This window comes from Haliotis rubra, unplaced genomic scaffold (genome assembly GCF_003918875.1).
Source record: "Haliotis rubra isolate DU_JTF1 unplaced genomic scaffold, ASM391887v1 Scf699, whole genome shotgun sequence".
In the NCBI taxonomy this organism is placed as follows: Eukaryota; Metazoa; Mollusca; class Gastropoda; order Lepetellida; family Haliotidae; genus Haliotis; species Haliotis rubra.
Window position 1 is genome coordinate 392,307 of NW_025767411.1, and position 26,786 is coordinate 419,092.

Consider the following 26,786-nt stretch of genomic DNA (forward strand, 5'->3'; position numbering starts at 1 on the left):
GCCATATCTCTTGCAAACATTTTGACACGCAATTGCTTATCGAGTTCCATCAAGTCTAAAATTTTAATTTCATATTTATTGTCCTAGCTACTTAATATGTACATTAAACGTTACACATAACATGAGCTATTGCTTAATTCAAGAAATTTACACTGTACCTGACATGGTCGTGGAATGTTCCCTTTCTCCCTCCGCGATCGACGACTGCTCATGTTTTCAAGTTTTCACGTACCCGAGCCTCCAAAGCTTCTAGTGTGACTCGCATTGCCGTTTTCTTGATTCAGATAACATGGACAAGCGAAGAAATTATTCATTGTGCTGGGTTCCTTGTTGTGATAATAACGGGAGACACTTGGGCCCACTTTCAAAAGAACTTCTCATGAGATCAAGTGACAAAATGGCGGCAATTGTGTGTAGAGGCAGTGTGGGTAATAACAAATACCTAATCCCTTTTCGATTGGCAGGTATGAACACATTATCTGACCCAATTTGGTTGTGATTATAAGACATAAAAGACGACAATGACCACTTCAGTACATAAAACCATGCTTTTATAAAATGTAACGAGTTCGCGCGTGCCCACGGATTACCGACTCATTACTTCTACAGAAATTTAATTTTGATAATAGGTGCCCGTTAAGACGAGACAACCACAAGGAAGCCGACACACAGACCCCGACATACAGATGGCATGACACTGATTGTTTGCCATGTACTTGAACTCACTGTCAAAGCATACTAACTTCAAATGCTTCAATGGTAAACATTACTCACAACCTCTATTCATAGTACAATTCCTTGATATTCTAGTTATTGAGAAATCCGTAATGTATGTACCGGATTTACAATTGTTTGATTACATTATACTAAACTTCCTAAATACTTATACTCTTTCACATTCTAAAGCAAACATAATTAAACCGATTTTCCCCTCAAATTTCACTTTTTGACGTTTAAGATTTTCCATTACTACAGTGAAAATTGTTACTCATCGTAGGATATCATCCATCTTTTTAGATGTTCAAAATTCCCCTTCATATGAAATGCCAGGATGGTCAACTTCATGCCAAATACTTGCAAATTTTAAGTTACTCAGTTCAAAACAGTGCACAGGAAACCAACATGAAACTACAGATTCTGGTTTTATGTTGGTTTCATTTCATGAAACTTCAATTGCAAATTCCAGGAATGGAAACCAACAAGGAACCTCTAACCTTAGTTTCTCGTTGGTTTCGATTTACAGAAATGCAAAAATCAAATAATCCAAAATGGAATCTAGTTGGAAAGTCAGTTACTCAGTTTCATTGAATGGAAACCAACTGGATTCCAAAATTACCCAGCATACGGATGGTTTCCAGGTTTCAGGAAACCAAGTCATTTTTGTAGTGTTAGTTTGGCGCATTCGCTTGGGTCTGGCCTGTTTGTTGGTTGCCGTCTTTTAATTTGCTGATGGTGACCTGCTGCAGTTAGAGGTTCTTGACAGCTGACGGTATGAGTTCCTCATATTGGTCATACCGATCGCCTTGTTTGGTTCGGCTTGCGTCTTGGCATATTTGTGGTGTTTTCTTTTTATTACTGCATGCTTGCTGTGTCCAACAGTGGTATTAATGGCACAATCATGCACATATATTTGGACCAATGACCTACAATTACGTCGTTCACGTTTTGAAAATGCGCTATTTGTACGAGGTTTTCAGACAGGTGCGTTGTTATCGGTACCATGTTGCGTTTTGGCGAATGTTTTTTATGCTTGGGTTCAAACCTGTACCACTGTTTTAGTTTTATATACTGTTACTTTAAAAGTGATAACGTTCTTTTGCTCGGTAGTTGATAGCTTATTTCACTGTAGTTTTATCTCATTTCAGTAATCCAAATCAGCATTGGCGGCGGACCAAGCAAGACGAGGGTTGAGGTGAGTTTTCATTTGCTGACAAGCAGCTCTGAGCACATGCAGACATGAGCAACATTTTCCTTCCTCAGAGTGTAAGAGCAATCAAAATGTTTTGATTTCTTTCATGCTTTGTTTCTGAACCATATTTCGAGTGGCTTGTGAAACGGGTATCTACTAATCGTATACAAATCTACCTGGTCTGAAAGGTTAGAGAAATGGAAACAAGAGCTTCACCTGAAATCTGTCAGATCTGTCGTAAAATTACTTCGGGAGGTTCAACTGGAGATCGTGAGCACGTGGAAGTACCACTCCTACACATGAAGGAGTGATCTCCATGTTCAGTTGCTCAAACCGTCAAAGGTGTCGAACTAGAAGACTCTTCTAAATGTTGAAGAGCTCTGGTCTTTTTTCTTATTTTCTCCTTTCCTGTACTGGAAAGGTGGGTTACACTCTCTGTTGTCTTGAGTTGAAATTATGTCTTCTGGTTGTGTTTCCTCAGTCTGGGAGGCTGAAGAATGTTGACAATCTTGTGTTATGGGACTATTGCCATCCAAGTGTATTTGAGTTGCACTGATTCGGGATAACACAGTTTGAAAGGAAGTTAAAACTGATGTAGAATTCCTAACAGATGTGGAGCAGAAGATGAAACTGTTGCTGAATATGTCAGACCAGTAGAAGGATTAAACTGTGAATTAACTAGTATTTTGGCCTCAAAGTATGACATGTTATTAGTGCATTTGATTTTGCGAATTTTAGGTCTTGCATTCAAACTTTGGGCAGGATTTTGATGAAGCCAGGTGCTCACCACTGCACTTTGCGCACTTGATGCTATTTGTGCAATCGGTGCTTTCGTGAGTTCCACTGCAAACTGACTTGCGGTACAAGACCTTGCACCATGGTTGTTACGTTTGAATCCTGTTTTCTTGTAAACCGTTTAACAAAAGTCACGCCTTGGTCTCGGCAACAATTTTCTCTTCTGTCATGTCTGATAAACAACGGGACCTGTCTCTAACCATAGCTCTATAAGTGGTCAGTGTCTTATGCACTGAGACAACAACCTGTTTATTCACAAACTGCTGTAATCCCAGCAGATTGATAGATTGCTGCCTCCGTACACATTGTACCAAAAGTGGCCTTGGGGACGGCAAAAGGATTAATATTCAATGGATTTCCATCATCAGATGATATAACCAAAACCTTGGCCACGATACATTCACTAAAGAAAATACCTCTTCGTCAGACGAAGAAGTAAGAATATCTCCGCTTATTTGTTGTTGACGACCCAGATTGAGTGTTTCTAGTAGAAGAAAATAATTCAGCACCCCTTTCCCCACCCGCAACACCAGAGCTACAGGGATGGTATACTCCAGAAATAAGGACATACATAGCTAAGAAATGTAAGAAATGGTTCGGCCCATGACATTAGTCTTAATAAGCTCAGAATTTAGAGGTCCATATCACCAGACTGGGCCATGAGTCACGCCTAAGACTCTAGTTAATTTAATGTAACTATAATTTGTATATTGAAATTGATAATCAGAATAACTAATGCCCAATAAGTTAAATGTTAAGAAATAGTGCACATGGCATGGCATGACTAGCCGATAGATAGAATCGGGCCCATTCTACCACCCGTCTTGGTAAAGTAAAGGTAGACATGGTGTATTGCCAAAAGGTAACGCTGTTCCTGGCTCCTATGCACTTCACCACCAGACTCGCGTCCTCCACCGATACTAGGACGCAACCCACGGCAAACACATTGCCTAATTCGTTTACCTCTTACAACCAGCAATAGGGTGTTGTGGATACATTCTCCCGTGGGTCCACACGGGGTCGAAGAGCTATTACAGTCCATTTGGGTTCAAATGAGAACAACAAATGATTAAATAACTCGAAATTGGATAAGTGCACAAAACAAAGATAAGAAACATGGTCCTGAAACCTCTGTACCCAACAGGATCTGAAATCTGACGTTTTTTGATCGATCACGGAAAAAGTTGTTTTAGAAACCATCGTGTAATATTGTCCTATTTTACGCTTCACGCCGAGGGGTGACAAACGGCTGATGGAACAGCGCCTCACAAGCTGGAGTCATTTCACCTGGCTGTGCTGAGTTGCACCTGAATGTGTGCTGGTGCTGTTCCATCAGCCGTTAGTTTAGATTACGTATGTTTTTGACGAGTGATCCGCGTATTGTTTGCGTTGCCTCATCTATTAGTTCATTGGCTGACGGGGGTCCACATGCGCCAAAGACATACACACACACAAACACACACACACCGGTCTACTTCTTGGGTATTTCCTAGTAGCCATGGGTCCCTCCTTCAGAAAAATGCAAGTTAACATTAAACAAACTGGTTCCCGAGGTACCTATTACGAGCATTTGTAATGTTGCCCGACGAGCTTTTTATACACCTTTTTGGGGGGAAGGGGAAACAAATGTGGCAATATCTCTTGCGCTGTAGATCCACCACAACAAACTACCACTCTAAATATTGGTATTTACATTCTCTTTCACATGGTATATAATATATGCAAATCGGGTAGACAAGTAGGTCACCAGAGGTCAAAAGGTCACAGAATTTAGCCGATGCCCAAAATCTGACTCATGCCCCTTTATGTCAATGTCCTGGTGCCAAATATGGAATTTTATCACGGAAACACCTCAAGAAGTGAAGAATGATGTTGCTGTTACAAAACAAAAGGGCTAATGTTTGATCATTGTGCCAGTTTTCGGTTCTATTGCATGTGAAGTAAAGGTATATCCGTTTTCAGCAGATAGTCATGTGTAAATCGACTGTGGCCAATACGACATCATCGTAAAATTACCTCATCACGTTTTGACTGACAACCCAAGTAGGTATAACCGATTGTTGGCTTCAATTCATGGAGTTCGTTTCTTCCTACTTGAGTGTCCCACCTTTTTTGCATCAGGTCCCGAGTATAGCTTTTGATAGTGGGTTTGAAATCACTGTACGGGATTAGCAGTGGAGATAGGGGCTTGTCAAGAGCTGCTTTTGCTGCACCATCGGCCTTGGTGTTACCTGCTATGCCGACGTGACCCGGCAACCAGCAGAGGAGGATGTCACATTGGCCAGTAGAAAGGTCGTCGTAAAGTTCTAATATTTCTAGGATGATTGGATGACTTGAAGTCACATTTTGAGAGACTGTCTACCGGAGAGGTCCTAAAAGCTCCCAGGCAGAGCCTCAGCCCTTGGTGGTGGATTCTGTACAAGTGAAGGAGGTTGGTCTGATCCCCTCCCCACTCTGTATTTGAAACTACTTTTAGCAAGTCTAGAGCCTTCAAGCACTTTGTTTTCAAATATTTTATGTGTGGTAAGAATGTCAGGTGGCGGTCGAATATGAGTCCAAGGAATTTGGCCTCTTCTACTACCTTGATGAGAGTACCATCTAAAGTTAGGTCTGGATCCTTGTGTGGTTTGTATTTATGACAAAAGTGAAAACAATTTGTTTTGGATTTTGAAAACTTAAAACCATTTTCATTGGCCCATTTTTGGATTTTGTTAAGGCAGAGTTGTAGCTGCCTTTCTATTGTGTGCATGTTCTTAACACGACATGAAATATTGAAGTCATCCACGAAAAGCGACCCATCAACGCAACTGTTCACAACGTTAGTGAGGCTGTTAATTTTGATGCTAAAAAGTGTGACAGACAGGATGCTGCCTTGGGGGACGCCCTGATCTTGGTATAAAGTTGTCAATATGTCAGTATATGGAGGGAACGAAACATATAAGAAGATCGTCACCAAGAATATGCTTTTGCTTCTTATTCGTCTCAATGCTGCATAGACCAGTCAGAGTGTTCCAGGGTGGGGTGGTTTTGTGTCATTGACAGGGAAGATACGGCCAAAACTCACAACTGTCGAGTATTACCCTATCATACCGCATCCGATCACAGACTACCAAGAAGTGAAGGAATGTCTCAGCCAAGGAGAAAAGGATACGAGCGAAGCTGGCCAACAGTATGTCATCACCACCTTCGATCTCGGAGACTGCATGAAAGCGTATCCATTGGTTTGCACCAATCCGAACCGATATGCAGACCACATGATCATGATTGGGACTTTCCACTAAACATGTGCATATCTCAAGATGATAAGAAAGAAGATGGCTGGTACAGGACTCAATGATATTCTTCTAGAAGCAGGCTTAATCTCAACAGGGTTTGTAAGCTCAATGATATCAGGAAGGAACAATGTCCGTGTCATCAATTATCACAAGAGCCTGCTTGAAGCATTGGAGCATTTACTACTCCTGCAATTTCTTTATTCCCGAGGTGATGAGAGTCTGCCCTCAGGCTGACCTCAGGAGTCCAAAGATCGTTTTCAGGTCCTGACAGTCACCATCTTTAGCGACGCCGAGAAGCAAGCACCACAGGATGATGCCATAGTCAGATACTTGAGTGAATACCTCAACTTCCACAATGGTGCACGAGAAGGGGTACTAGGCAAAACAGCTACATGGACAATGTCTGGTTGGCGTTTAGACCACTTCAGGCAGTAAAGACCAATGACTATCATGCCTATGCAGAATGTCTTGGCTTGATGGCCGATCTGTTTTTGAGCTTTAACGTGCAAACTACGCAAGATGCGTGACCTTCTTTGCTATGTTCATTGCAAATATAGAAGAATCACACCCTGGTGCTACAGAACTGTTGAAACGTCCCTTTTCCAACAGAAATTGTGAATAGGAAGTAATGGTGCGCTCACCCCTTGCTCCAAGTACAAGAATCCCTTTCGGAATATATACTGAACTACAAAAGAAATGTCGCACTGATAGCGGATTCTTAGGACACACTCTTTAATTCACTTGACAGTTATGGCTAACACATTTTTGGGAATCATATTTGAGTTGAGAGTTCACACAAACAAAATCACCAACAATGGTACCATTAAGATACCCCAAAGTCAATATTGTGTGTGGTCTCTATGGGCATCGATGGAATCGTTGCATCGTCTGTACATGGAATGAATTAGCCGGTCGATGAAGGCAATAGGTACTTGGGTCCATACTCTGCGAAATGCCTCATCGAGTCCAGTTGTAGTTGTTGGCCTTGGTTGGAGGTCATTCAGTCTTCTTTGAATCTCGTCCCAAAGGTCTTCTATTGGACTTAAATTATGGACCGAGTGCACGCTATTGGTGGGTTTGTAAACCATGTTGTCTTAGGAAGTGCAATGTTACTCTGACAGTGTGGGCACGACCGTTGTCTTGCTGGAAGATGTGATTTCTGTAACGCCCAAAATGTGGTACAACGTGGGGTCTTATGACTTAATCAATATAGCGAGCAGCTGTCACGTCATTTCCTCATCCTGGACCGAGATTCTGGAACACCACGGTTCAGATCTGTTGCACCCAACACAACGATGCTTGGACCGGCCCATCCAACTTTCATCAATATACTCACTGGAAAACATGTCACCACGCCTTCGCCCTACTCTCTCACTCAGCCATCGACTGTCGAAACACAATATCAACTTTCATGAGATAACAGCACAGTTCTCCATTGTCGATAACGCCAATTTCGATGCTGAGTTGCCCATTGCAGTCGGTTTTGGCAGTGATGAGCGGTGAGGACAGGACCAGGATAGGGTATCTGCCAGCAAACCTCGACTCACTGTATCAGCACTGATGGGTCTGTTGTTAGGTAGCATGGCGCGCTGATTCCGTCGCTCTGGGGAGGTGATCCTGCAAATGGTGGCGCACAATCTGTCGGTCTTGACGTTGCGATGTTACTGAATGTCGCCCACTGTATGGACGGTCTTGGATGCTGTTAGTGACCTGATACCACTTATGCAGTCGAGAGTTTGTCCTAACATAAACATTAAAATGATTGGCTTCCCTCCGTGCATCCTGGACAACTTGCAATCGTCCCACGACTTGGTTCCTCTAATCTCTTGTAAGTCGTGGCATGGTGGTTGTGGCAAATAAAAAATAATTTCAGGCGAGTTTGGGACTCGCTGTCATTGGTAGGGTTGTCATTACTTGCACGTGTATTTTCGTTTTCACGAATATCATACGAAACCTTCTACCATGTCTGCCTTTGGTGCGTTGGGGTCGTTATGCTTTTTCATCAGAAAACACACAGTTGTTGGTAATAACTGTCAATTTGGATTGAAAAATATGTTAAGAAAACGGTACAATCATACAGAAATGCCATCTTGCAAGAACAAATTTTTGCATTTGGTTCTGAAAAGCAACGTATCTTTTTGTGGTTCAGTATAGTAATTTGGTAACAATTTCATCTTCATCAGTATCAAGTTCAGAATCAGATCCCATGGTCCCTAGTATGGCGATCTACCTTCAGTTGTTGACAATCTACAGCCTGTTTTTATATTGTATTGTCATGTATAGTTAAAATGTTTTACATTAAATTACTAGTTTTAAATCTATATCTTTGATACTCTAGTTGTTTTACTGTTCTTCGTTGACATGTTTTTTAGAATTAACCTTTAAGTATTATTAATCTATAACTTGATTTAGTCACGATATGGCTGACATATTGCCAAAGTGACTTTACATTTTAACCCACTCACTCAGAATCAGATTCTGAAAGCTTTGGGGTATTTTTGGAATGTGTTTACAAATGTTGAAATGTATATTGGTTCATCAAAGCCGGCCATGTTGGCGCCACCAAGGGAGATGGCACAGGTAAGCGGTGTTGGAACAAACTGACTCCATAGGATTATGTTCTAGAAGCCAGACCCAAAAAATGGCGAAAATGTGGTGCAGTTCTTGCAACCAAATGTGATGTAATTGAGAGTACCACTTTTTTAGTCGAGCTTCGGCTTTAAACCTAAATTTTAGCCAACTATCTAGTTAAGATACAAGTATATTTATTATGCAGTGTGATAGGTTATCAAATACCGTAGCTGCACTAATTATAACTATGTTCAAATGTAGACTGTTCAACACTTCCACCTCCAATGATATTTCAACTTGATATCTTATGTGATATTTTAATGTAAATGTTTAACACTATATTTTAAATGTCTTGTCTTAGCACTTATAGTTCTTGAAACATATTGTACTATTGTACTTGTCATTGGTATCAGATGAATATTATGAATATCAAACGAAAACGAACTGTATCGCTTGACACTAGAATAAATTATTTTTCTTCTTCCTTCTTTCTTCTGTAATTGCTCACAATCAGGAATGATTTAGCTTTGGAAAGCCGGTTCTCATCAGCTAGCGCGCGTGAGGACCGTGTAGGGGCCTTTTTAAGGTACAACATATGTACATATCTGAACTTTTAGTGGCTGGACAGTGCGTATTAGACAATCTGATATACCACTGTCTGAAAATGTGAGACATCTGGGCATTATTTTGGAAAACAATCTCTCTATGGATTGTCACATTTCTAACGTGTGCAGAATGTACTGTTTTCGACGACCACGACTTCGAAACATAACACAGAACATGTATATATATTCCCACTTTCGCAGCATAGGATCAGTAAGACATCTTCTCACCTCATCTGCTGCTCATATTCTTGCACTTGTGTTATCCAGATTTGATTATTTCAACAGTGTGCTCTGAAATATCTCCCAAGAACAGTTTGCCTTCAGCATGAGCAAAATACTGTTGCATGTATAATCACCAGGGCCAGGGAAATAAAGCACATTACTCTTATTGCAGCGCCATGAGCAAGCACTCTGTGAATGGGGTTTGGCGGAATACAAATGCACATATTATGTAGTAGTGGTGGAAACCTAACTGCTGGCGCACCCTTAACCATGTAATCTTCTATAGAGATCGAGTAGCCTCCCTGAAGTCGAGAGGCTACCCCCATGCTAATGACGTCACAAGGGGAAATCCCCTTCGCATCCTTGCATGTGTGAAACTAAGTCATGATGGCGTCTATAGGAGGAAATAAACAACGACAATATGCAACCTCTATATACATTATTTAATATCCCTGTGCATGCAGAATGGACCTGGGTCGGAGAGCCACCCTTACAATCTATGTTTCATTAACATCTACGTTTACAGTCTCTCTACATCGCAATGTTTAGTCCATGCATTAATCTTATGACGCCAGTGTAACCATTTCACAAACTATTGTTTGTTATGGCCTCAAACCTTCTTCCACCTTCCAGGTATCGTTTTCTCTGACATCTATTTTCTGTAATTCGGACTGGTAGAAGGTGCCCTGGATTTGGTCATTATTATAAGCCTTGACTCTATACACTGGTAGTCCACTTCTAAATATTCTCTGAGAAAGGGTGAACATTTCCCCAGTCCATTTTTTGTCGTATTCTCTCCTAAAGATGTTCCTGAGATGACTCAATCTCATTCGATCTCCAACTTTAAACTAAATCATTTAGTCTTTTTCACAATACCTTTCTTGGGCTAGTACTGTAACTGTCGGCAAAAGTGTGTAGTTTATCTGCATATTCGTAAGATTGTTTATGAGTAAAATATCGATACAGCCTCGTTGTAATGGTTTTTAAGACACGTTCAGTCACTGCCACCTTGGTTTAATTGCTGGTCAACAAGTGTTTTATGCTTCTATCTTTCACTGTATGTACTTCTTTGGCTCAAAACTCTTGTCCTCTGTCCGTTCTGAATCTTGTAGGTTGTCACCCTTCCTCGAATATGTATGTAAGGGCACATACGGTATGACCTTTCTTATCTTTCAAAGGCCTTAGCCAAAGGTATTTGGAGAACACGTCAATTATCACAAAGACAAAAGCAACTCCATTATTGTATTTAGAAAACTTGACCATATCCATAAGATCAGCCGATTGTCTTTGCAACCATTTCCTGATCTTGTATCGACTTAAGGCGAACGTCCATGCTTTCCTCACGTGTCTATACAACTGGTCCAGAAATGCTAGCAGGGTTTGAAGGATTATAGTAGATACACTTGAGATAATCTTCCCAAGACATGTTTGCACGTTTAATGTCCATGTTCAAATGAGCATAACTAGATCTATGTACAGTTCGGCTTTATATCCAATTCAAGTAACCTATTCTTCCCAATCATCATCATCGTTGTCATCGTCATCGTCATCATCATCATAATCATCTTCAATGAGAGACATATCCACATGTGACAGAATTTCAGGCAAGATAGGTCTCCATAGCCACTGAATCTTTCTAACAATGTTCTGAACTGTTCAATAATGTGTGAAACAGAGGACTATCAGTAAATACACCACTGTGGACTCCTGTCGTATACGTCTTTTCAAGTAGATATCTTCCCAGTGTTTCTTCATTTTCTGTTCTATCCATTGTAGAGATTTCCCATCATCTTGGTATTGTTTTTCCTTGGTCACCATATCACTTCTATTATCCTCGTCAGCTACATCCAAATCCCATAGTTTATCCAGCACATAGTTTTCCCACCTCAGATCATGGGTCTTCTCGACATCATTAGTTCTTGATCATTTCTTCTTCATCATCTTCGGGACACCAATGTTTCATGTGTCTCTGCAAATCATGCACATTTTGAAACATCAGTCCACAATCGTCACAGGAAGCCATTTCTGGGAACTCTTCCAAGCACGTCTGCTCACTCTGAAAGTTTAACTGAGAATGAGTATTATCTGCTTTGATGCTTCCCTTTATACCTCCTGCTTGTTCCATTCCCAGAGCATTTGGGCATAATCTTTCATTGTTCAAAGTAAATGGTTTCAGGTCAACCAGGAGGTGTCCATAGGGCTGAGCTATGGCCTCTTCATACAGTGCACTCTGTCAAACTCGGTCTCTGTCTTTCTCGGATTGCTGTATAAACAGGACTGAACTCACGGTCCCGACGTAATCCTTCTTTGTTGTCATAATAAAAAAGTTCTGTATCTCGGACTCTCATTATTTCGGATTTCGGACCAAAGTGTAGGCCCGATAAGGTAGTTACATGTAAAAACATTGCTATATAATTCAGACTGAGCAGGAAGTCCGTTTGACAACTTTTATGACTGTTGTTGTTGATTTTATGTATTAGTTTATTCAATTTATTTAATGAATTCCTCGAAACATCGTTACTTTGCTCTTTGACAATGTTATTGTGGACCCGCTGCCGAAGCAGGTGTCCGAGAATCGTTGTTTTCAATAACATTGCGAAAAATAGTTTATAATTTTAATTCTGCAGATAATATATGATAAATTGAAATTTAAGAAGTGTTTTCAGACATTGTGAAATGTGATAGATTTAATATATGAATCATAAGTCTTGTAACATGTGTTTCATGCACAATCGGATGTTCGTCAAAGGGAGATAACTCCATTAAAATCTGTGTACTTCGGACTACTGTATAATTCGGACTTTTTAGTCGGTCCCAAGCTGGTCCGAATTAGACAGAGTGCACTGTACTTTTGCATAAACGTTTGTGTCTGTCCAGGATAAAATCTGTCTCGCCAATGTCATCATTTGTTGTTTGTCTATATGGTTCTTAAACAAAACAAGATAGTGGCAGTTCCTTCATTGTGTGGGATCTTTGCTGTAGTACACGTTTTGGTTAATCTCAATCACTGACAGGTTTCTGTGATGACTTCCCTCCGTGAACAGGTCATTGACTCGAGAGTCTTTACTAGCAGTTGATATCAAATCATCCAAAATGATTAGATTTCGCAATTTAGGATTTAGAAATTGATCTCTTTCCAATTCAGATGGGATCTCCTGGGTAAATTCAACACGAGGTAGAACAGTTTTTCCAATGATAGTGTATAATGGCTGCCATCGTTTGTGCAACCAGAGAATACGTTGAGGTTTTGGCGCAAGCTGTGATGCTTGAAGAAGTTGCTTCACTAAGTACGTTTTCCCAGAGGTAAGACCAGACACAGTCATAGTGAAAGGATGTAAGAGGTCTTTCAGTTGTTGCTGCTGCTGCTGCTGTGTTTATCTGTTGCTGCTGCTTTTTCTGCTTGAGCTCTTCCCCCGGATGTTTTGCTTGATTTTGGCAAACTAAGTCGTGAGCCCAAACATATTGTTTAGAACACACTGGACAGGAATACACCTTTACTCTTTGACGGTCAGCTCTCAAATGATAAGAATCTGAATTTTCTCGACTCTAATAGTTGACTGATTCTCCAATGACCATAGGCTAGACTGGTCACCCCATCCTCAAGAAAATATCGCTTGTCATCAAAAAGGGCTAAGACCCAGTTTGTTGAGCTGGATGTAGTAGAGTTCATGCTCATAGCTCCGGATCTGAGTCATCTGAGACAGGTGGATTTGTCTCTTATACAGACGCTGATTATAGTGCTCATGTCTGGTGTCTCTCTTGATGACTTGCTTTTTGGTGCCCTTTGCAGTCTTCTTTTCAACCAGATGACCTTTCTCTTCATAGATGAGAGAGTACATTTTTTTACTTGAGCCCTACAAGCTCTTGAATTGGGACACCGTGGGTCTCGTCTTTCGTTTTGCTGAGGACTTTCTTGTTGGCTGTGCTGTAGAGAGGCTAGTGTGAGGGTAGTCAGAAGTGTCAAATAAGTACCGGTCTCTTAACATGTCGTCATAGATGTCTTCAGTTTGGATACAGTAGCAGAGGAAGAGAAGCTTTGCCTTGGATCCGTGCATGGTTATGATATAAATGTAATGAAAATCGTACATCAGGATTTGGGATACATCCAGAATGGTAAATCCCCCGTAGATGAGCCGATTGAGATATAACTTCTCTTTGAGAATGTGGACAGCCACCAAGTTCTGATTGAAATTTGAAAGGCATGGAAGGAAGGTTTGGCAATCAATTTCCTGGCCCTTTTCTGCCCCTGTACTAGTTTTACATCCATTCGTTTATGTAAATTTCCAATAGTCTTGCCGAAAACAGCATTATTCATGAGCTTGTAGAAGTCTTTCTCAAACTCATTCTTGGCTTGCTTCCTCCTGTCAGTGTTGAACTCGATGTACTGCTTCAACCAAGGTTGCTGGACAAACTGGAGCACTCGGTGAATTTTGGTCAGCTTCATGCCCAAGGACAAATACAATTTTATGTTTCTGTAGTGGACCACATACTTGGACTTGGGTTGTAGATTAGGGATCAGTTTCTCTGTGGCAGTTCCTTTCAAACCTAAAGTTTCAAGAAGTTTCTCAGCATAAGGAGACAACATGTCCTCTGTCACTTTCAGTTTCTCAGATGCTAGAGGGTATTCGTTATGTAAGTCCAAATCAACTTCCAGAATGTATCCCTCTAGGACATCATCTGGTATTTGAGATATGTCGGGTAACTCATCCTGCGAGAGCCAAGTAAAGTCAGAGTCGGAGAGAGCTTGAGACATGGCCCATCCATAAAGGTTGTTGGCATCCAGGTACACAATGTGTTTTTTGGGGTGGTTGGGATTGTAGTTGGGTACACCAGGATGACTGGCTTTGGCGTGTTGATGGCTGATCATGGAAATGCCACCTCTCAGACCTTGTTCGATAAACAGATGCATGTCAATATCAGTCAGCAATTCCAATCGGATTTCTGTCATTTTAAGAGCAGCTTGCCAGGCAAGACCAGGACTGGTGTAGAAATGGGCTGGGTCCAACTCATAAGATTCCAAGCAGACAGTACGAAATTTTCAAAGACATTAGCTAGAGCTAGGATATCAGTGAGTATGTACAGGTCATGGTATTGACTCAAGTCCTGAATCTGAAAGGTTTCCCAGATAGTACGAGCGTGGGAATAATCCTCTGTGGAGATATGGTCTCCAGACAAAGAACTGTAGAAGGCCTCTTTTTGGGGTAAACTGGTCTCAATAAACCTGTCTAATGAATCAAAGTATTCGTAGGGATAAACTTGTTTTCTCAGGAGCAGGGGCAAGTTATCCAAGCTGAAGTGAGGCCTCATATGGTAGATTTTGAAGAACCTTTCAGAGCTAGATTGCTGACTAGCTTTTCAAAACTCGAACTCATAAACTGGAAACTATCAATCAAGTCTATACAGCCTAGAGAAAAGGAGATGCATTTCTCCATGTTGTTCGGAATGCAGTTGATCAATTTGCCTTGCACCTTTCCTATAGCCTGCATAATGGGATGGCTGTCGTAACCTCTCAAGAAAGACTACTGGGATATGCCTCGTAAACGTAGAGTTGATGTTGCATTCATTATGGACAGACAGACAGACAGTTTTATTTCAGTACATATAGCCATTGCCCACATTACAGAATAAATTTACGTTTTGTTTGATGCTGGTGAAACCAGTAATAATCACACATTATTGCCTTTGAAAGCTATGGGACCATTTTTGCACAATGTAGAGGCATAATAAACCCTTCAAAATAAAAAGTAGCAATACTTAACAAAACATCATCCTTAGATGACACAAGTCTAACAAAACTATCCTTACACGGGTTACCAATACATAGGTATGGTGGAAAACATTCTATCTTATGCATCTTTTAAACATTGACAATTAAATGTTATTCCTCTTCAACTAATGGTATAACAATATAAACAGTCTATTACAGTACAGTGTATTATGCCTCCCTGTTACAGTTGGAGGCTGGAGGCTATTATATCTGGACTAGCTTAAAACATGTTTTTAATACTGTAGAATATATCAAAGGAAATATATCTTTCAATTTGCACAAGTGTCATAAAGTGTGAGAGTATGTTGTAACAATCATACAATTTAGCTTTGTAAAATGCCTGACATATTTGTACAGTTTATAGGCTTAACATATCTAAGACATAACAATTGGATCTTAATTTGTAGAATATTGACTGGAATTTATGCATTTCTAATTTTTATAAGCCTTCATCAGAAACTTAGCGATACTTATCAAAACATTTTCATCCCTACGTGACATAAGTCTTGCAAAACTTTCCCTACTATAGGTATGGTGGAAACATTCAATTCTTGCATTTTATAGTGTTGACAAACCACCAATAGGTGGTATTCATCTTTAACTAATGACATGCCTTTGCTATGACAATATAAACAAATTCTATTACAGTACAGTGTATTATTATGCCCCCCTGTTTCAATTGCAAGTTTGAAGTTATTACATCTGAAATGGCTTAAAACATGTTTGTAACACCATGGAATGTCTAAGGACAGATATCTTTCAACTTGCAAAATTGTCTTAAATTGACAGTATGTCTGAAAGTTGCTCATAAGTGAAACAGTATGATGCCAATTATGGTTCAAACAATCAGACAATCTCTGCTTAAAAAGTGAGATAAACATTTTTGACTTATCCAGAAAATACCAAAACCAAATTCAAATAAAATAATCTCTGCTTAAAAAGTGAGATAAACATTTTTGACTTATCCAGAAAATACCAAAACCAAACTCAAATAAAATATTTCTGATATGCGATGCCCATGTAATTCTCCCTACATCATCAAGTGTCTTAAGCATACAATAAGCTTGATAAGGTATTCTATTTTTATCCATCATAATCAACTTACACCAATATTTAACCGATTTTAACATGTAATTATACTGAAGGGGAACTCTGCCACATTCACCCAATGCCATAACATTACATGTATATGTATTCAGCCTCAATACCCTCTTGCATAACAATGTTTGTACTCTTTCAATAATTTGTAAATAAAGAACACCCCATACCTCTGCTCCATAAGTAACTATAGGTAAAATCATTGTGTCAAAAACTTTAAATACATCAGTTGAAGAGACTAATCCATATTTATATTGGTAACCATAGAATGCCATTAAAGCTTTATTTTCCTGAGATGCTAAACAACTCTGTGCCCTAGTCCATGATAGAGTAGGAGTAATGACATGGCACATGACAGTGGTCTCTCACCCAATCTTGCCCGAGGCCCGTATGACAAATATGGCAGTGTGTCGCAGTCTTGAATTTTTGCCAGTCTTGTCATGTCATGGTCATAAATGTGACGTGTTTGAATCTTTTCTCGATCTCCTCTTGCTCTACCACCATAACATTGACAAATTTCTCAACAGCATCCAACCCTCTGTAGACTACTGGCTCCTTGCAATGGTCTTAGGTGAGACCCACGACTTTGTAGGGGAATCCACATGGCATATGCTCCGTGAGCTTTTCGGTAGAGGAGGATGTAGGATCCTTAGAACAGCCTAAAATAGGGACTTGGAGCGCCTCAAAGTCGGCACAGATGAGGTACGGCACCTTCAGCTGTTTTCTTATATCTTTGTAGTGGAGCCATTTTTTCTCTTCCTTTGTCATTTCTCTCTTCTGGGGCCCGTGCGTTTGACAGTAGGGGAGGTGATTCAAGAGCAGTTGCTCTTTTGTGAAACAATCCAGAGAGTAAGGACATGGATAAATCTTCTCCCTGAAGTGGACTCGACCACAGATTAAAGTACTCAATTTTTTTACCAAGCAGTAGGATGTTTTCTTGTCATTCGAGATCATCAACATGTCTACGTGTCTCTCCAGTGGTTGTTTTGTTACGTGGAGATGGAACACCTCTTTCTTTTCGTAGCCAAAGACATTGATGGATATTTGGTTTAGTGTCTTTGGAATATCGGCAAACGTGACTGGAAAGGCCATTCCAGAGAAATCCAGGTCTGCAACATGTTTCCTGTATTTGGCAACACTCTGTGGGTCTTTCAGGGCTTGGTGTAGTGCACTGAGGACGGGCCACATGAAACATGTTTGGTCCCTGTTCTTTACAATGATGATGGCATGTTTTTTCTAAGTGTGATAGGTAAGGGGATATAGATTGACCCTTTCAGGAGACGATGACTAGCTGTATGAATAGTCAATTCTTGAACAGTCGATAGTCCAGTTACTTCCCTGACGTTGATATTCTGTGTAAGACGTGAATATTTTCTTGATGGATTCCCTTAGGTAACCATCAATGTTTTCAGATTTCAGGGTAATCTGACACTTCCCACGGAAAAATGGTTCTACTGTGTCTGTGGTTTCCCCTCGCCTCCGGGTCATTTTTACTTTGATAGCCAGATACTATTCTAGAGCGCCTCTCTTCTTGATGTTGTTTTTAAGAACATTCACAATCTTTTCATAACGACTCCTCAAAAACGGCATTGGGTCGTATTTCTTGATTCCTTCCCCGATGATGGTATGGACGCTGATCGTGCCGCTGAAGGCTTGCAGATTACAAGGCTGATCGGTTTGGTCATAACCACCACCAACTTGCTGCATTGGGTCATGGGTCATCTTCATGTGTCGTTCCCAGTTGTCCTTTCTGGTGAATCTCAGTTTACAGTAGTCACAATAAAATTCTTCCTGTCCATGGTTGGTTCGCTTGTGTTGCAGCAGACTCGACTTGTGAGCAAATTCCTGATCACAACCACTGCAGTTGTAAGACGTACGAGATTTCTTAGCAATGGACTCCATACTCCTGAAACATAAATATAACTATTGAAATACATTGTTTTACATATACTGCCAAAATATACCATCCTATCGTTATAAAAATCTATAAATATATATATAAATTCAAGTTAATAATTGAAACAAATTAACTACATTTGTTCTGATGTAATAGATAAATAATTAAATGAAAAGAATGTTGAACATGTAGATAAAATATTAAATAAACAATTCTATCTCTGTCTGTCACGTTTGTTTTGAAACTGTAAAAGTATCGACACTTACTTCAATAGATTCTCGATTGGAAATCTGAGAAGCGTCTGGGTATAAGAGAACAGGGCGTACGTCTGTCTTCTGCAGCCGTCCAAACGGCAATGGAACAACCCGCGCGATGAAACCGTATTCATTTGGCAGGCGCGGACGTCGGAGAGAACAACCAATTAAGAATGATTGGAAATCAATTATAGCTCATCTGCACTCATGGTTAGTGTTTGCATTAACAACTATCGATTCATTCCTGGTCTATGTTCACGTTTTATATCCTATCATATTGATGTTTTTATATCTTCTCCTCGTTCACACGAATGTTTCATGGAACTAATTATTGATTCATAATTATTTTATAATTTATGTGTTCGGCATCGAAGGGGCACAACCAAATGTCAGTGCCTAAAACATAATTTCAAGAAATGCTAATACTATGATTAAATGTACATGTCTAAATTGCAGGAACAAATAATGGTTACAATCTTATCAGTATGGTTTTCACTATAGTTGTGCAAAACAATTTCAAATGTAGGCCCACTAACACACTGACCAAGTTATATGAGTCACGTCTTTTGTACATAACACGGCGTGTGGGCATAGTCTAAGACTACATTAAACACAAGTCACAAAACACGAAATATATCATCCGATACCGGTGGATACTATGTGTAAACTATGTATGAACCTAGGACAGCGTTCTATTCTATTTGGAGGACTTATGGATATAGCCTGTTACGAATCCGTACGAAAGGGAGAGCTCTGTTTACATGACAAGGCATGTTTACGTGACGACTTGAAAAAATGTGACTGTTGACCTCATGGATTATATGGTTGAGTTGAGTTGAGTTGGGCTTTACGTCACATCGGCATTATTCCAGCCATATAGTGACGAGAACAAGTTTGCATTAGTAAACATTGTAAGTACATACTCGGAATTAGTTTCAAAGACATATAAGCAGAGAAAGTTATAGCATCAATTTAAAGGCAGGCAATTTGTTAGTCACATTTCATACTTACAATTTATGGTGGTTACATTTCGCAGTTACAATTTATGATACAGATCAACATCCCTCAGGTAGTTAACTATCAGGTGAGTGCACACGCGGGAGAACAGATCTTTTAGGTTTGTTGCATCAAATGTGAGTCCCTTGCAGACGATAAGTCTATTCAAGCAGAATATGCTTGATGGTGAAAACCTCATCGCAAGAGACACAAATGGGGGGTTCATCCCCATCCGTTTTCAGCAGATAGTCATGTGTAAATCGACTGTGGCCAATACGACATCGTCGCAAAATTACCTCATCACGTCTTGACTGACAACCCAAGTAGGTATAACCGATTGTTGGCTTCAATTCATTGAGTTTGTTTCTTCCTACTTGAGTGTCCCACCTTTTTTGCATCAGGTCCCGAGTATAGCTTTTGATAGTGGGTTTGAAATCAATGTACGGGATTAGCAGTGGAGATAGGGGATTGTCAAGAGCTGCTTTTGCTGCAGCATCGGCCTTAGTGTTACCTGCTATGCCGACGTGACCCGGCAACCAGCAGAGGACGATGTCACATTGGCCAGTAGAAAGGACGTTGTAAAGTTCTAATATGTCCAGGATGATTGGGTGACTTTGTTGTGCTTGAAGGCAGGATAATGAATCTGTAAAAACGATGAAGTTTTTGGAATGTTTTTGCTGTTGAATGTAGATCAAAGCTGAGAAGATAGCTTTGGCTTCAGCGGTGAAAATGGAACTGTTGTCGGGGATCCTAGAGGAGACAGTCTTGGATCCTATGACTGTAGCGCTGGCAACTTGGCCATCGTCCTTGGATGCGTCTGTGAAAATGGATCTATGGGTGTTATACTTCGAACGTAACTGGTTGTATTCCTGTTGGAACACCAAAGGATTTGTTTCAGACTTTTTGAGTTTGGTGAGGGTAAGATCGACCTGTGGTTTCACCATTTGCCAGGGTGGTGAGGACAGTCGGTATGGTGCAATGCTGTTGAGATCAGTTTTAGCTGCAGATATGTGTGGTTTGATCCTGATTCCAAGTGGTGGAACCAGGCTTGGCAGTTTAGGAAACAAGTTTTCATAGAGCGGGTTGAAAAGACAATTGTATGCTGGATTGGACTCATTTGAACGTAATTTAGTGATATACTGCAGTGAGAGTTTAATGCGGCGTTGTTCAAGGGAAGGTTCATTGGCCTCCGCATATAGACTATCTACCGGAGTGGTCCTAAAAGCTCCCAGGCAGAGTCTTATTTTTCTAAATTGCTTTTGCAGGCTCCACCGTAGACAATGGAGACATAATCTAGTTTAATGCGAACTAATGATCTGTACAAGTGAAGGAGGGTGGTCTGATCCCCTCCCCACTCTGTATTTGAGACTACTTTTAGCAAGTCTAGAGCCTTCAAGCACTTTGTTTTCAAATATTTTATGTGTGGTAAGAATGTCAGGTTGCGGTCGAATATGAGTCCAAGACATTTGGCCTCTTCTACTACCTTGATGGGAGTACCATCTAAAGTCAGGTCTGGATCCTTGTGTGGTTTGTATTTACGACAAAAGTGAATACAATTTGTTTTGGATTTTGAAAACTTAAAACCATTTTCATGGGCCCATTTTTGGATATGTTACGGCAAAGTTGTAGCTGCCTTTCTATTGTGTGCATGTTCTTACCAAGACATGAAATATTGAAATCATCAACGAAAAGGGACCCATCAACGCAACTGTTCAGAACGCTAGTGAGGCTGTTAATTTTGATGCTAAAAAGTGTGACAGACAGGATGCTGCCTTGGGGGACGCCTTGATCTTGGTGGAAATAGTCAGACAGTGTGGAACCCACCCGAACTTGAAATTGTCTGTTATTTAAAAACTGAGATATGAATTGAGGTAGTCTACCCCTCAATCCAAACTCGTGTAAATCTTTTGGGATACCATGTTTCCACGTTCGGTTTTTTCGGAAACCACATTGGAGGTCACTGAGGAGATTGTTGGTCTCCAAGTACCAGATTTCTCGATTGTTAATCATGCGCTCCATGGTTTTGCAAACGCAGCTAGTTAGTGATATAGGACGGTAGTTTGAGGGATTAGTATGATCGCGGCCGGGTTTTGGTATAGGGATGATAATGGCATTGTGCCACAGGGGGAAAGTGTTGGGTTGTCCAGATGTTATCAAATATATTTACGAGTGTTCCCAAGCCTGAGTCAGGGAGGTGTTTCAGAAGCTAATAATGGATTTCATCAGCTCCTGCTGCAGTGTCGTGAGCCTGTCCTAGGCCAGTACGTAATTCATGGAGGGAAAACGTTTCGTTGTAATCCTCCCCATTATCAGAGTTAAAATTGACTGGTTTCTTTTCTTGTTGGGTTTGGTATTTCTGGAACTGAGGGTTATAATTTGATGAGGAGGAGTGGTTTGCCAAAGTTTCGCCTAGTTTGTTTGCAATTTCCAGATTTATTTGTTAGGAAGGAGTCACCATCTTTCAGGTGGTGAACTCCTGATTTTGACCCTTTGCCCTTAATCTTGGGCATGGGTGTGCGGGAGTTGATTTTTGACACATATTTCCTCCATGATCGGCGTTTAGTTTGTTTGAAGGTACGTTTTGCCCTGGCATTTGTCATTTTAACAGCATTCAGGTTATGCACTGTAGGATGTTGTCAGAAATATTTTTCCGCTTTCTTCCTATTTTTCTAGCTTGTTTGCAGTTTGTATCAAACCATGGTTTGCGTATGTGCAGGTTTGCAGAGGACTTTGGAATAGTTTTGTCTCCGATGGCATTTAGGACGTCTGAAAATAGTTCCATGGGGTCAGGAACATTCCTGAAGTTGTCCGGCTTAAGTTTTTCTGAACATAGGGTTTGGAATAAAGGCCAATTGGCCTTAGTAAAATTCAATTTTGTTGATGGTGGTTCATCCGTGGGGTTGATAAGAGTAAGAATTGTTGGGAAGTGGTCGCTTCCACAAAGGTCGTCATGGACCGACCATTCGAACTCATTTAAAAGAATCTGTAAGTGATAGATCGAGAGCAGAGTATGATCCAGTGGCAGGATGGAGGTAGGTGTTTGATCCATCGTTGAAGATGCATACATCATTATTGGAGAGAAACTCTTCAAGGACCTTTCCCTTACTATTTGTATCAGTACTCCCCCATAGGGTGTTATGGCCGTTGAAGTCACCCATGATTATGCAGGGCTTTGGGAGTTGATCGTATAAGTTCTGAAGATCTGACAGGCGGACAGTTGAGGTGGGAGGGAGATAGAGGGAACATAGTGCAAACCCTATGTTCAGAGTTATGCGGACAGCACAAGTTTGTAGGTTGGTGTAAAGTGGAATGGGGCTATGGAGGGTGCCCTGCCTCACCAGGATAGAAGTGCCTCCTGTAGCTTTTACACCGGGAGGAGAAAAGGAGTGGTAGGAACTGTACCGACGGATGTCAAATTTATCAGTCCTTTTTAGGTAGGTTTCTTGGAGACAAAACACGGATGGTTTGAAGTCTTGAATCAATAACTGTAATTCATTATAATTATTCTTAAGTCCTCTGCAATTCCATTGGATCATGTTTTGTGGATTCATGGTTCTTCCACTGGTGACATGTCACGTGAACGTGAGAAAGCGTTTGATGAACTCCTATTGGTGTCAGGTGGAGATGGAGTCTCCATAAACGGAGGGCCAAAGGAGTTATGGACCTCGATGGGGACCTCTGAGGGAGAGGTGGCCTATGGTTTGGTGTTTGGCGGTTGTTCAAGTTGCTTTAGTCTTTCTAGCCTCTTTTTTTCCCTTTTTCTGCGCGCAGTTTCTGTTTCTGGTTTTGGCATTTGTTCTGGTGTTTGTGATTCAGAGGTTTTGACTTTTGGCGTTAGAGATGGAGTGGCTGAGATGGGCTCAGTTGTGTTGAGTTGAGTTGGCTGAGAAGACATGATCCATGTCAGGTCGGTCTGACATGAGATGGTTGCAGTAGTGATAGAAGGACGGGAGACAGCAGAAGAGTAGGTGATGGTTGAAGGGGGCTGTACATAAACTTGCGACCCTCTTCTTTGCTTCATGAAAGGATATATTTTCTTTTTGCTTGATCTTTAGGATCTCGGAATCGCGTTTCCACACTGGGCAAAACTTGGAAGAGGCCATATGGTTACCACCGCAGTTTGTGCACTTCACTTCTTTAGTACAGTCGTTGCCCTCATGCTTGTCACCACAGCGGTAACAAACAGCAAAGGAACGACAGGACTTGGATCCGTGTCCGAACGTTTGGCAGTTGTAGCACCAGAGTGGATTGGGGGACATACACCTCCACACCAATGTTACAATAACCGGCTCTAATCGAGTCAGGAATGTTTGCTTGCGCGAATGTGAAGAGATAGGTGTTCGTTGGTTGAACAACACCGTCCTTTTTGAAGGTGAATCGTTTTAAATGGAAATAACATACATACATGGAAATAACATTGGCGACAGACATTGCGAACATGGGGTTCCATGCTGAGGGCAGAGTCAAAGATTACACCAAGATTGCGAACATGTGGCCGAATTTTTATTGCAGATTCACCGATGCAAAACTGTGGAAGCAGAAGCTTTTTCTGAAGTCGAAGAGGGTGGAACACAATGAGCTCAGTTTTATCATCTTTTAATTTAAGATATTTCGATGACATCCAACTCTTGATACAATCAACACATTCTTCTACTCTTGAAAAGGAGAACTTGGTTGAAGATGCGTCAGATGGCTTGAAGGATAAGTAGACTTGCGTGTCATCAGCATAGAGGTGCATACTCAAGTTGTAGGACCTTACAATATCACCGAGGGAAGATGTAGCATGTGAAAGTAGGGGCCTAGGACGGAGCCCTGAGGCACTCCAAACTTCAAGTACGTTGCCTCTGACCTTTCACCCTGGATGACAACTGCCTGCCTCCGGTCTGTTAAGTAGGAGACAAACCACCTTAATGCAAGATCTTTGACATTGAACCTGTTTTCAAGGGTAGAGAGTAGCACAGAATGGTCAACAGTGTCAAAAGCAGCTGAGAGATCCAGCAATACAAGAATGACCGCTCCATCGGTGTCTATGCCTCTTAGGATGTCGTTCTGAACCTGCAGCAACGCAGTTTCCGTGCTGTGGAAGGATCGGTAGGCAGATTGGCACTCTTCATAGAAGCTGTTTCTGCTCATATGGTCTCTGAATTGAGAAGCAACAATGCGCTCAATCAGCTTAGAAATGAATGTCAAATTGGATATTGGTCTGTACTGTTTTAACAATTCGTGATCGAGATTCTTCTTCTTTATGAGGGGAGTGATAATTGCTGTCTTCAGTTGATCAGGCATTACACCTTGGCTTAGCGAACTGTTGGTGATATACGTCCAGATAGGAAGAAGAGATTGAATGGTTTGTTTCAAGACCCACGTTGGTAATGGGTCAAGCAAACATGATTTCGCTGGACATTTGGAGACAAGTTTGGACATTTCATCTTCTGTCACAGATCTAAACGAGGACAAAGGAAGGGAGTTCGTGATTACTGGAACTTTCGCGGCATCATGGTGATATTTGAAGGATTGGCGTATGATGTTGATCTTGTCAGTGAAGAAGCCCGAAAACCGATTAGCCAGTTCATCAATAGATGTGTGTGAGATGGGAGAACAAGAGAGTTCCGTTTAAACAACAAGCTGTTGGCAATTCTGAACACTTCCTTCTGTCCAGTAGCTGTATTAATGGCATCTTTATAGAAGTCTGATTTTGCAGCCTCAATCAGTGATGCTAAGGCATTACACTGTTCACTATGCATCTGTTTGTGGATGGTCAATTTTGTTCTCCTATACTGACGTTCCAGCTTCCGCCTCTGTCTCTTTGCAGCACGGATGTTATCATTATACCATGGAGACTCAGGATGGGTTGTGATGGTACAGGTTTTGACAGGTGCATGTTGGTCTGCTAGCTGTCGGAGCAGTGAATCGTACATGTCCACAGCGTCAGAAACAGACATGCCTTGGTAACTGACACATGCTGTTGATATATCTTCACCGAGAGACTTAATGTCAACGTTTTTCCATTTCCGGTACGTGACAACATTCCTCGATCTTTTCTTGACTCTGATGTTCACAGTAAAGATAATACATGTGTGGTCCGACTTGACTGAGTGATCAAAGGTCATGTGTTTTATGTTCAGTTCCTGCTCACGGACAATCACCAGATCCAGAATATGGCCCCTAGAATGGGTTGGTTCACTGACAACTTGTATGAGACCATGGGTATCCAGGATATAGAGTTGTCAGTATCCATGTGTCTTCGTTTTGAACCGGGGTATTGGGAAGCCATGTCGTGAGTAGTGTGGTTCGGCATCCCCTCTCCCCACCCACCGTGGAGTTTCAACAAGGACGATCTTATATTGCAGCGGATCTCCAAGCTGCAAAGACCAGGGATAAGGGGGTGTTATACTCCAGCGAATTTGACATGAAATGTTGTTGCTGCCTACCAGATTAAAGGTCAGGATTGTTCTGTCCATGACAATCAATTGGAGATGTACAGAAATCGGAGGTCAGCATCACCAGATTTGCCCATGAGCCACCGCCTTCTGTGCATGGGTCTGCGAGGATAATTTGTTTTGGTAGGATATTAGTTAACATTTTGAACATGGTCAAAAGTGTTATGTAATACCAAATTTTGTATAGACATTCCATGCACAGGGCAAGGCGTGACCAGCCGATTGGTAGAATCGGGCCTATTCTACCCTCCGTCTAGGCAAAGTTAGGGTCGAAGTGGTGTGTTGGATTATTACACTATTGCCGGTTCCGTCATCCTCAACCACCAGACTCCCTTCCTCTGCCGACACAGGGATGCAACTCACGGCAAACGGGTTGCCAAATTTGGTCGCCTCTTACGACCAGCAATGGGGTGCTGTGGACCTATTCGACCCCGGGTGCACACGGGGGCGAAGAGTGATTGGCATTACCCAGCACCCACCACGAGGAGGTTGCTCTTCAAGGGTGCCTGGATTATATGGAATATACCACGCTGTTTATCGATCACGCGGATTATATGGAATATATCATTTTTAAATAATAATGAACAGGTGTGAAATTGTAAGCCGACATGTATATAAAGGCTAATGTTATGATCTGATGTATCGTGAAAGTAACTTTGGCATCTGTTGTTACTTAGATTTACGGGGATAATAAACATCGTTCATAGAAGTTGTATATTGTCGTTGTTTATTTTCGCCTCATAAGTTTACATTCATGTGTGCTGGTGTCATTACACAAACGGAGGACTTGGGTTGTCTCAACATGGCAGCGGCTCACGCTCTAAAGATGCTATCATGACCTAGTTTCACTCATGCAAGGGTGCGAAGGGGATTCCCGTCGTGACGTCATTAGCCTTCAGGTAGGCTACTCGATCTCTATGGAAGATTACATGGTCAAGGGTGCGCCAGCAGTTAGGT

At 41.2% G+C, this 26,786-nt stretch overlaps 1 protein-coding gene across 1 annotated transcript in view; it reads left to right on the forward strand.

Moving 5' to 3' along the window:
* The first annotated feature begins 397 nt into the window (after nucleotides 1–397).
* Nucleotides 398–26,786, forward strand: part of LOC124258567 — a 159,640-nt gene continuing 133,251 nt past the window's right edge. Inside the window, exons 1-2 of the mRNA XM_046692633.1 lie at nucleotides 398–428; nucleotides 1,866–1,912. Of these exons, the coding sequence (XP_046548589.1) occupies nucleotides 398–428; nucleotides 1,866–1,912 (78 nt within the window). The remainder of the gene's footprint in view (nucleotides 429–1,865; nucleotides 1,913–26,786) is intronic.